The 13,001-nt window shown below is 41.1% G+C and overlaps 1 protein-coding gene across 1 annotated transcript in view; it reads left to right on the forward strand.

Annotated features, from left to right (window-relative positions):
* Positions 1-581: 581 nt before the first annotated feature.
* The window catches only part of LOC311145022 (transient receptor potential cation channel subfamily M member 6-like), a gene marked incomplete at both ends in the record, with an annotated part of 122,403 nt that continues 109,983 nt past the window's right edge, over positions 582-13,001 (forward strand). Inside the window, one exon of the mRNA XM_084181228.1 lies at positions 582-650. Coding sequence (XP_084037354.1) covers positions 582-650 — 69 coding nt within the window. The remainder of the gene's footprint in view (positions 651-13,001) is intronic.

Consider the following 13,001-nt stretch of genomic DNA (forward strand, 5'->3'; position numbering starts at 1 on the left):
TAAAATTCATCAATAGGATGCCAACTAGTTAAAAGATCACATTTGAGATCTAGCTAATGATTAGCCCAATAGGGTAAGTACAGATTGCCAGCCCCATGCTTCAGCCTATTTATTTATAGCCACTATGCTGCATCAGTTAAAGTATTTTAAAATGAGACACCAAACCCGCTCACAGGATTGGTTAACTCTTGAGGTCCCTTGTGTCTCAACCAACCTAGGTAAATGACCCTTCAGTTTTACCCCCCCATGTGATAATGCTTATTGCTAATAGCATACCTGATAATATGGACCATGCATAGGTTATATGCATGGTCCAATATTTAAAATAATTTTAACAAATAATTTTACCAATATGTTATTGGGCTCATTTCTGGAGGAGGAAATTATATTTTAGATGGTGTCAGGATAATAGTATTTTCATTCATTTTGGAGTAGAATGTCCTTTTAAAAAGTAACTCTGCAACCTTTTCCCCCACTGGTACAACATTTTCTAGCCCATTCCTGTCACGGGCCATAGACTGGTGCCCCGCGGCACAGCATAATCGAATCCGCCCACAGTGTAGGTTACCTGTAGGTTACTTATGTCAGGTAAAGGTGCGGACCTATGTCAGGTCCATTTGTGTGCCAATATGAATGCAGCTCCTACAATGGTAAGTTTGAACAAGTTGTATTTGTATTATCTATATGGCTTCTATGATAGCCCAGTTGTCAAATTATGTAGGCTACAATGCAAAGAGATAATTTGGAAAAAGGTGGTGAGAACCAGAAAAGTTGAATTAGTATGTAATTAGAGTATTAGTGGTATGAAATGGCAAAATTGGAGCCTAACTGAAATTACCACTGATTGCAAGATAATATTTTCCTTTTTAAATTCATTTGGAAAAAGTAATGAGTCCTCAAATTATTCTGAATCTGTCTTACTTTGCTATCAGATAATAATACAACTGCTTATTATATAAGTGCACGAAAGTCAAAAGTATGAAAAGTATGATCGTTAAGTAACTCTAAACCTGAAGTCAAAGTTTATATATGCGATTTAAAAGAAAGAAATCAGTAACTCAAACATGTGGGGTGTGCAAAACAAAAGCATGAAGTTTGTGTGGTGCGTAAATGATGAGCGACATGGGAGTTGTTGAGATGATCATAATGAAGGTAAGTATCTCTGGCTTGTGTCCGAATACCCATAATACGTCCTAAATAGTAGCCTGTTTGAGTATGCTATAAAATCAAGTTTTATAGTTTGTGAATTTTCGAATATGCTTTAAATGCCAGGATGTTACATTCATTTCGGCTTTTCATCTAGTACAATTCGCTGCACACTTTTTGGGGAATTTCACAGCCACAATGCATTGGAAGAGGGGCTCTGCAAATTTTGATAGCTAGATCTCTTCAAGTAAACAACAAAACAACTTGGAAGATTGCCAATAACGAAGCGTCTGCGGTGGTGTTCAAATGTAAGTAGTTTTTGTTCTTAAAATGATTACAACTATTTCATCGTAGCTACATCTTTGAAAGCAATTTTCCAGCCTGCCGTGCCTTTAGCTACGTGCTTTAGTAGGACTAGAAGTTAGCGTTAGAACAGTAACGTTAGCCACAGGGTTACTTGCTGTTGAGCGACAACTTCATATTTACCTTTAGCCTAGTTAGCTAGCTAGCTAGTTTCATTGCACATAACCTGTTATGGTGAAAGTAATGGTAAGCTGCACTCGTTACACTCTTAGAAAAAAGTTCCAAAAGGGTTCTTCGGCTGTCCCCATAGGAGAACCCTTTTTAGTTCCAGGTAGAACCATTTTTCGTTTCAGGTACATATAATTCAAAAAGGTTCTACCTGGAACCACAGCCTGGTCTCAGGCTAGACATAACATAGTAAATGTAAATCCGGGATGCTCAAATTAGTATGATAAGTTACATATTGTATGGTTACATAAGACAGATGGTTACTTAAGGCAAAAAAACGAAAGTAGGGTGGTTGGTCAGGGTGGATGGGTGAACATATAATGCAAACTTCTAGCAACCCAAAGGTTGCGAGTTCGAATCTCATCATGGAGAACTTTAGCATTTTAGGTAATTAGCAACTTTTCAACTACGTACTCAAATTTACGTACAGACTAATGCAAAATACTTTGAGACCAGGTTGGGAACCAGAAGGGTTCTATCTGGAGCCAAAAAGGGTTCTTCAAAGGGTTCTCCTATGGGGACAGCCAAATAACCTTTTTAGGTTCTAGATGGCACCTTTTTTTCTAAGAGTGTACTGTTTCACCTTGGCACTCCAATTTGATAAAGTATGTGGCAGTCTAGCTACAGAAAGTTCACACAACTCTACTTTGCTCATGTTTTGGTTAATGTTGTACTTCATCTTAAGTCTTTTCAGGATCTACATGAAGGAGTGTGAGCTGGAGGGGCAGCTGTCACCTGCATGGGTGAAAAAGAAGCGGGAGAACCTTAAGCAAAAATACTTGGTACGCGACTATGTTATCTTGACATTTAAGAGGAACACCTACAGTGAGGGGAAAAAAGTATTTGATCCCCTGCTGATTTTGTATGTTTGCCCACTGACAAAGAAATGATCAGTCTATAATTTTAATGGTAGGTTTATTTGAACAGTGAGAGACAGAATAACAACAAAAACATCCAGAAGAACGTATGTCAAAAATGTTATAAATTGATTTGCATTTTAATGAGGGAAATAAGTATTTGACCCCCTCTCAATCAGAACGATTTCTGGCTCCCAGGTGTCTTTTATAGATGTAACGAGCTGAGATTAGGAGCACACTTTTAAAGGGAGTGCTCCTAATCTCAGTTTGTTACCTGTATAAAAGACACCTGTCCACAGAAGCAATCAATCAATCAGATTCCGAACTCTCCACCATGGCCAAGACCAAAGAGCTCTCCAAGGATGTCAGGAACAAGACTGTAGACCTACACAAGGCTGGAATGGGCTACAAGACCATCGCCAAGCAGCTTGGTGAGAAGGTGATAACAGTTGGTGCGATTATTCGCAAATGGAAGAAACACAAAATAACAGTCAATCTCCCTCAGCCTGGGGCTCCATGCAAGATCTCACCTTGTGGAGTTGTAATGATCATGAGAACAGTGAGGAATCAGCCCAGAACTACACGGGAGGATCTTGTCAATGATCTCAAGGCAGCTGGGACCATAGTCACCAAGAAAACAATTGGTAACACACTACGCCATGAAGGACTGAAATTCTGCAGCGCCCGCAAGGTCCCCCTGCTCAAGAAAGCACATATACAGGCCCTTCTGAAGTTTGCCAATGAACATCTGAATGATTCAGAGGAGAACTGGGTGAAAGTGTTGTGGTCAGATGAGACCAAAATCGAGCTCTTTGGCATCAACTCAACTCGCCGTGTTTGGAGGAGGACGATTGCTGCCTATGACCCCAAGAACACCATCCCCACCGTCAAACATGGACGTGGAAACATTATGCTTTGGGGTTGTTTTTCTGCTAAGGGGACAGGACAACTTCACCGCATCAAAGGGACGATGGACGGGGCCATGTACCGTCAAATCTTGCGTGAGAACCTCCTTCCCTCAGCCAGGGCATTGAAAATGGGTCGCGGATGGGTATTCCAGCAGGACAATGACCCAAAACACATTTACATTTACATTTTAGTCATTTAGCAGACGCTCTTATCCAGAGCGACTTACAGTTAGCACATACATTATTTTATCGAACCCACAACCCTGGCGTTGCAAACGCCATGCTCTACCAACTGAGCTACATCCCCTGCCGGCCATTCCCTCCCTTACCCTGGACGACGCTGGGCCAATTGTGCGCCGCCCCATGGGTCTAACACACGGCCAAGGCAACAAAGGAGTGGCCCAAGAAGAAGCACATTAAGGTCCTGGAGTGGCCAAGCCAGTCTCCAGTCCTTAATCCCATAGAAAATCTGTGGAGGGAGCTGAAGGTTCGAGTTGCCAAACGTCAGCCTCGAAACCTTAATGACTTGGAGAAGATCTGCAAAGAGGAGTGGGACAAAATCCCTCCTGAGATGTGTGCAAACCTGGTGGCCAACTACAAGAAACGTCTGACCTCTGTGATTGCCAACAAGGGTTTTGCCACCAAGTACAAAGTCATATTTTGCAGAGGAGTCAAATACTTATTTCCCTCATTAAAATGCTAATCAATTTATAACATTTTTTACATGCATTTTTCAGGATTTTTATGTTGTTATTCTGTCTCTTACTGTTCAAATAAACCTACCATTAAAATTATAGACTGATCATGTCTTTGTCAGTGGGCAAACGTATCAGCAGGGGATCAAATACTTTTTTCCCTCACTGTACGTGAGAATGATATTCATTGACTACAGCTCATTGTTCAACACCATAGTGCCCTCAAAGCTCATCACTAAGCTAAGGATCCTGGGACTAAACACCTCCCTCTGCAACTGGATCCTGGACTTCCTGACGGGCCGCCCCCAGGTGGTAAGGGTAGGTAACAACACATCTGCCACGCTGATCCTCAACACGGGGGCCCCTCAGGGGTGCGTGCTCAGTCCCCTCCAGTACTCCCTGTTCACCCATGACTGCATGGCCAGGCACGACTCCAACACCATCATTAAGTTTGCCGACGACACAACAGTGGTAGGCCTGATCATCGACAACGATGAGACAGCCTATAGGGAGGAGGTCAGAGACCTGGCCGTGTGGTGCCAGGATAACAATCTCTCCCTCAACGTGACCAAGACAAAAGAGATGATTGTGGACTACAGGAAAGCACTGAGCACGCCCCCATTCACATCGTTGGGGCTGTAGTGGAACAGGTTGAGAGCTTCAAGTTCCTTGGTGTCCACATCACCAACGAACTATCATGGTCCAAACATACCTAGACAGTCGTGAAGAGGGCACGACAAAGCCTATTCCCCCTCAGGAGACTGAATAGATTTGGCATGGGTCCTCAGATCCTCAAAAAGTTCTACAGCTGCACCATCGAGAGCATCCTGACTGGTTGCATCACCGCCTGGTATGGCAACTGCTCGGCCTCCGACTGCAAGGCACTACAGAGGGTAGTGCGTACGGCCCAGTACATCACTGGGGCCAAGCTTCCTGCCATCCAGGACCTCTATACCAGGCGGTGTCAGAGGAAGGCCCTCAAAATTGTAAAAGACTCCAGCCACCCTAGTCATAGACTGTTCTCTCTGCTACCGCATGGCAAGCGGTACCGGAGTGCCAAGTCTAGGTCCAAAAGGCTTCTCAACAGCTTCTACCCCCAAGCCATAAGACTCCTGAACAGCTGCAGGGGCTGCCACTCCATCACCCCCACCGGTCATCATCATCATCATATTCCCAAGGTGTAATTTATACATTTTCTATGGTTTTTGGTGAAGTCCTTAAAAAAAAAAAAAACCTAAATGGATTTCTGTTTTCTCATTGAAAAGTGTTTATTGTTTGTAATAAAAAAAAATATTTGAAACCGGTACATCTACTGTTGGTGTGTTTTACTTTCAACATAAAAAAATGCACTCGCACATCTGAGCTATCTTGTGTCAGGTGCATGGTAGCAATTACGTAGGTAAGTGGAAAGAAAAAAGAAACCTGCACACTGCTCTTGCTAGTATAACTTTTTTTTGATTGAAGATTACATGTCAGCCACCTTGGCTTTTTGCTCCACTAAACTAAATAAACCACATTTGGTATTATTATAATAATAATAATAATAATAATACGATTACATTTTTATAGCGCTTTTCATAACCATCTCAAAGCGCATGAAAAGCAAAAAACAAACAAGCAATACATCATCATGAGTAGCCTAGCTATAGTTGGCTAGGTCAACCAATAGATGCCAAGTCTGAGTGCATGCAGCATCCTCCAAAGATGGAGAGGGGCAGTTCATCATGGCTTGATCAGAGGAAGGTGGTCAGTGAGATGGTTGATGAAGATAGAGTCTGGTGACTATCTTGGAGAGACCCACTGGGCACAGACGTCAATTCAACATCTATTCCATGTTGGTTCAATGTAATTTCATTGAAATTACGTGGAAACAATGTTGATTCAACCAGTGTGTGCCCAGTGGGGGGCTAGCTACTCTGAAAATCAGCCTGAGTCGTATAGCCACTGGACTTCTCCTTCACAATGTATGGCACCCACAGGTAACGCCTCAGCAGCTCTGGGTGCCAGAAAGCTTACCACACACACAGTTCAGAGTAGTTACCAGTCGTCCTCATTACGAGCCCTCTGCCTCAGCACTCCATTTCTCTACTGCATCTCCCATTCCTCTCAAGCTTCAGGTGATTTTTCAATTGATAAATGCATAGGCCTACAGTACACTCAAGTTTACTCCAAATATGTCGTTCCAAATGCCAACTACTTAGCTAACGTTAGCACAAACAAATAAAAATAAAAGGTCAATTGGTGGGGCTACAGACGGTACTTTCTGGTTCATATCTAAAGTTGTACGTGATGGTACATTCACGACGACAGGGAACTCAGAAAAAACTGTCAGACTCTGAAAAATAGTTTTGCACAGGCATACAACTCGGAATTCCAATCAGAAACTCAGGCATCATCCTGGTCCATGTACGTGCAGATAATTCCCTTTCTGTATTAAAACGGAGCCATAGGGAACGAGAAAATTGACCTTTTTTTGTTTTTGTAAAGCTTTTTGCATAAACCAAAAAACAACTTCATATTTCGATTTTCACACGTGGGTGGGGTTAAATGTGGAATGCCTATCATTGGCCAAATGCACAGCCAACACTTCCTGTCCCTTCAAAATAGGAGTTCTCATTTACTTTTTCTCCATTCTATTCATGTATTAATTCATCTATTAATTTAACTCCATTGGACTCAGGCCTCCCACAGTGAACAAGCTGAAATTCACTACTTTCATTCATGTGCTTGCTCTGCCCTCATATTTACCCTCACATTTAAGTGTTTTACCATTTTATTTTCAGGACAACCATGGTTTCAAGTTAACCACAAAACAATTTCACATTAACAGTTGCATTCATGAGTTTGATCGACAAATGTCAATAAACAAATAAGGTCTGCCAAGCAAAAAATGGATTAAAAATGAATATAAGAATGCTGTAAGTACATACAGTGCCTTCAGAAAGTATACATACCCCTTGACTTGTTCCACATTTTGTTGTGTTAGAATTAATTCAAAATTGATTAAAACAATTATGATTCTCTCCCATCTACACACTAACCCATAATAAAAGTGAAAATATTTTTAGACATTTTTGCAAATGTATTGAAAATGAAATACAGAAATATCTAATTTCCATAAGTATTCACACACCTGAGTCAATAGATGTTAGTCACCTTTGGCAGCGATTACAGCTGTGAGTATTTCTGGGTAAGTCCCTAAGAGCTTTGCACACCTGAATTGTACTATATTTTCCCATTATTCTTTTCAAAATTCTTCAAGCTCTGTCAAATTGTTTGTTGATCATTGCTAGACAACCATTTTCAAGTCTTGCCATATATCTTCATGCAGATTTAAGTCAAAACTGTAACTCGGCCACTCAGGAACATTCACTGTCTTCTTGATAAGCAACTCCAGTGTAGATTTGGCCTTGTGTTTTAGGTTATTGTCCTGCTGAAAGGTGAATTCATCTTCCAGTGTCTGATGGAAAGCAGATGGAACCAGGTTTTCCTCTAGGATTTTGCCCGTGCTTAGCTCCATTACGTTTATTTTTTATTCTGAAAAACTCCCCAGTCCTTAACGATTACAAGCATACCCATAACATGATGCAGCAACCACTATGCTTGAAAATATGGAGAGTGGTGCATAGTAATGTGCTGTATTGGATTTGCCCCAAACATAACACTTTGTATTCAGGACAAAAAGTGAATTGCTTTGCCATATTTTTGGCAGTATTGCTTTAGTGCCTTGTTGCAAACAGGATGCATGTTTTGGAATATTTGTATTCTGTACAGGCTTCCTTCTTTTCTTTTAGGTTTGTATTGTGGAGTAACTACAAAGTTGTTGATCCATCCTCAGTTTTCTCCTATCACAGCCATTAAACTCTGTAACTGTTTTAAAGTCACCAATGGCCTCATGGGGAAATCCCTGAGCGGTTTCCTTCCTCTCCGGCAAATGAGTTAGGAAGGACACCTGTATCTTTGTAGTGACTGGGTGTATTCATACACCATCAGACGTGTAATTAATAACTTCACCATGCTCAAAGGGATATTCAGTGTCTGCTTTTTTATTTGTACCCATCTACCAATAAGTGCCCTTCTTAGCGAGGCATTGGAAAACCTCCCTGGTCTTTGTGGTTGAATCTGTGTTTGAAATTCACTGCTCGACTGAGGGATCTTACAGATAATGTGTGGGGTACAGAGATGAGGTAGGGTAGTCATTCATGTTAAACACTATTATTGCACACAGAGTGAGTCCATGCAACTTATTATGTGACTTGTTAAGCACATTTATAGTCCTGAACATATTTAGGATTGCCATAAGTGTCACGGATTCTGCCGAGGCTGCTCCTCCTCCTTGTTCGGGCAGGCTTCGGCGTTCGTCGTCCCCGGAGTACTAGCTGCCACCGTTGAATGTTTCTTTGTTTGATTGCTTTTGTCTGTCTATTGCACCTGTGTCCGTTTGTGTCTGATTATGTGTTCTATAAGTTGCCTGTTTTGTATTGGTTAGGTTGTGTGTTGTTTTTCGCATGTCAGTTAGTGCTGCGTGTTAGCTCTGTTTGTTGTTTTGGAGTTTACGCACAGTTTGCGTAATCGCTCGCCTCTGTGTGTTTTTGAGGCCGTTTATTGTATTTTTGCCTAGTGGTTAACTAGTAAACTTTGTTGGACTAAGCTTCGGTGTCCTGCGCCTGACTTCCACACCACACTTACATCAGCCCTTGACAATAAGAAAGGAGTTGAATACTTATTGATAGCTTTTCATTTTTTATTAATTTGTAAACATTTCACGTATTTCCACTTTGACATTATGGGGTATTGTGTGTAGGCAAGTGACAAAACATCTCAATTTAATCCATTTTAAATTCAGGCAATAACACAACAAAATGTGGAAAAGGTCAAGGGGTGCAAATACTTTCTGAAGGCACTGTACATTGTTTGCTCAGTGGAAAATGAATATCCAACTAGTCAGTGGCAACTGTGTGGAGTTTGGAATTTGTGACAGCAACTATGAGCTTATTACAGTATTATAGACACTATGTCCTTGGATTTCCTACGAACTTCTATGTAGAAGAACCTCTTACCTTCTAACGACTCGTGTGGCTTGTGAGCGTAATAGAGCAATACAGGTTACATGTTCGTGAGAGTCTGAGCTTTTCATAGATTGGTCATAATAGTTTGTAGCTCAAACCGTTCTAACTTTATAGACATTTTTGTGAGAATAACACCTCTCTAGCTCAGCCCCGTTAATCACACAGACTAATGGTTCAACTAAAAAAGGGATCAGGTGCTCGACTGAGGGCCATGAAAATCAAAAAAACATTACTTACCCCAGGATACTTAAACTGGTTACGTTTCGGCGTGAATCGCCTTCATCAGAGCCTTGCATAGGAAAAAGGTGAGAGGCAATTATATACCCTCACAGGTGAGTGTCCCGCTCGTCATGTCAATCAAACATGTCATAATGTCAATACTGTCAGTAGGAGTAGCAACTACACAGGTTATTCAAATAAGAATATGATCTTGTGGTCCTCTGTGGCTCAGCTGGTAGAGCACGGCGCTTGTAACGCCAGGGTAGTGGGTTCGATCCCCGGGACCACCCATACACAAAAATGTATGCATGCATGACTGTAAGTCGCTTTGGATAAAAGCGTCTGCTAAATGGCATATTATTATAATATTATTATTATCTTCATTCAAGATTCCTAGACATCCATTCCACTTGAATAACAAAAGACAGAGAAATAAACAAAGAAAAACTGATTTACAAAAAAGATGAGAAAGAGAGCTGTTCATTAAGACCCTTTGGCTCGACGCAATATAAGCAGTTCTTCTAAAGTGCCTCTCTGTAACAATTTCCTCACAATATTGGGTAACACTTTATTTTAAGGGGTCCTTATTATAGTGTAATTACATATGTAATTAAACTAACAAGTATTGTAATTAATTGTAATAATTCATAGTTACTGTACTAACAACATGTAACAGGTGGAAATTGCAGTCTGTAATTACAGAGGTGTAGCATTGAATGCTTGTTACCATGCTTATTACAAATGTTAAAGTTTCTGATAGCATCCAAACTCACAATTTTTCAGTACAAACCATGTTGTAAGTGTTAGCCAATTGAAAACCAACCACCTCTGACACAACTCTGCTATAAAGGGCTCTGGAGTCTGTTTTAAATACATGGAAGCTTATGAGTGATATGGCAAAAATGGGGGGTTTACATCAGTTTTTTGTTTTAATTGATATACAGTGAGGGAAAAAAGTATTTGATCCCCTGCTGATTTTGTACGTTTGCCCACTGACAAAGAAATGATCAGTCTATAATTTTATTGGTAGGTTTATTTCAACAGTGAGAGACAGAATAACAACAAAAAAATCCAGAAAAACACATGTAAAAAATGTTAGAAATTGATTTGCATTTTATTTAATGAGGGAAATAAGTATTTGACCCCCTCTCGATCAGAAAGATTTCAGGTTCCCAGGTGTCTTTTATACAGGTAACGAGCTGAGATTAGGAGCACACTCTTTAAAGGGAGTGCTCCTAATCTCAGCTTGTTACCTGTATAAAAGACACCTGTCCACAGAAGCAATCAATCAATCAGATTCCAAACTCTCCACCATGGCCAAGACCAAAGAGCTCTCCAAGGATGTCAGGGACACAAGGCTGGAATGGGCTACAAGACCATCGCCCAGCAGCTTGGTGAGAAGGTGACAACAGTTGGTGCAATTATTCGCAAATGGAAGAAACACAAAATAACTGTCAATCTCCCTCGGCCTGGGGCTCCATGCAAGATCTCACCTTGTGGAGTTGCAATGACCATCAGAACGGTGAGGAATCAGCCCAGAACTACACGGGAGGATCTTGTCAATGATCTCAAGGCAGCTGGGACCATAGTCACCAAGAAAACAATTGGTAACACACTACGCCGTGAAGGACTGAAATCCTGCAGCGCCCGCAAGATCCCCCTGCTCAAGAAAGCACATATACAGGCCCGTCTGAAGTTTGCCAATGAACATCTGAATGATTCAGAGGAGAACTGGGTGAAAGTGTTGTGGTCAGATGAGACCAAAATCGTGCTCTTTGGCATCAACTCAACTCGCCGTGTTTGGAGGAGGAGGAATGCTGCCTATGACCCCAAGAACACCATCCCCACCGTCAAACATGGAGGTGGAAACATTATGCTTTGGGGTTGTTTTTCTGCTAAGGGGACAGGACAACTTCACCGCATCAAAGGGACGATGGACGGGGCCATGTACCGTCAAATCTTGGGTGAGAACCTCCTTCCCTCAGCCAGGGCATTGAAAATGGGTCGTGGATGGGTATTCCAGCATGACAATGACCCAAAACACACAGCCAAGGCAACAAAGGAGTGGCTCAAGAAGAAGCACATTAAGGTCCTGGAGTGGCCTAGCCAGTCTCCAGACCTTAATCCCATAGAAAATCTGTGGAGGGAGCTGAAGGTTCGAGTTGCCAAACGTCAGCCTCGAAACCTTAATGGCTTGGAGAAGATCTGCAATGAGGAGTGGGACAAAATCTCTCCTGAGATGTGTGCAAACCTGGTGGCCAACTACAAGAAACGTCTGACCTCTGTGATTGCCAACAAGGGTTTTGCCACCAAGTACTAAGTCATGTTTTGCAGAGGGGTCGAATACTTATTTCCCTCATTAAAATGCAAATCAATTTATAACATTTTTGACATGCGTTTTTCTGGATTTTTGTTGTTGTTATTCTGTCTCTCACTGTTCAAATAAACCTACTATTAAAATTATAGACTGATCATGTCTTTGTCAGTGGGCAAACGTACAAAATCAGCAGGGGATCAAATACTTTTTTCCCTCACTGTATAATTTAACAGTGCATTTGACCTGGAAAGCAACAGTAGCTAAGGAGGGCAGGGCTTGAAAATGGGTGAATTATTTAATTAAGCATGACTCAAACATTTGTTATACATTAATACACAGTTATGGCTAACATTGTGAACTAGTCCTTCAGTGCTTGCCAAACTGTGAGCCTATTGAACTTGGTTGAATAATGGTTTATAAATACACTAAAATTATCATAAGACAACCTCTTCTTTCATCATGTAACCCTTGCAAGGGTTTCAAGGTTGAAGAACACTCACTTTTGGATGGGATGCATACTTATTTATCTCAGGAATTCAGGCATCATGTCAAGATCTGCCCATCTGCCCAACACACTCGATGTAAAGGCAACCTCGAACATGCCCACAATTTGTGTTGACACTGACTCATAGTGATAATGCGCATAGAACCGAGAAGGGTGTAATTGCGGACCCCAATTAGGGGCGTTTTCTGATGTCAAGTTACCATTGGTGCTCGCCCTGTTTCTTTCGTGTGGGGACAAGCATTGTAGCTAAGCCTAACCCTTTTCCTAACCTTAACCTCATTATCCTAACCTGCTACTGTATGTAAACAAATAATATTTGTTGAGATTCCCAAAAGGTCTCAGACTCCAGGATGGGAAAATGCTTTCAAGAAAAAAACAGATGAAGACACAAACGTTGTTGATTTTTTGTTGAAAAAGTGGAGAAAAAGACAAACCGGTTTTCTCTGAATTAGCTAGCTAGCTAGCTAGGCTACTCCCCATTCTATAGGCTGCACTTTTGAGTCACCACTATCCTCCCACTTGGATTATCGAGTAGGCCTATATATAATTGTTTATTCTAATTAATCAAATTATTATCCCAACAATAAAAATCCTTATTTTGTAAAAAAGATAAGGTATTTTTACATGTTGCAATAAAGTTGGCTAAAGTAGAAGCTCATATTTTGTTTGTTTTCACTTGGTAATGAGTATTAAGTAAGTATATGGTAATTACTCATAGTTATCTATATATAAACACTACCGTTCAAAAGTTTGG

The sequence above is a fragment of the Coregonus lavaretus genome (genome assembly GCF_964263955.1).
Source record: "Coregonus lavaretus genome assembly, chromosome: 17".
NCBI lineage: Eukaryota > Metazoa > Chordata > Actinopteri > Salmoniformes > Salmonidae > Coregonus > Coregonus lavaretus.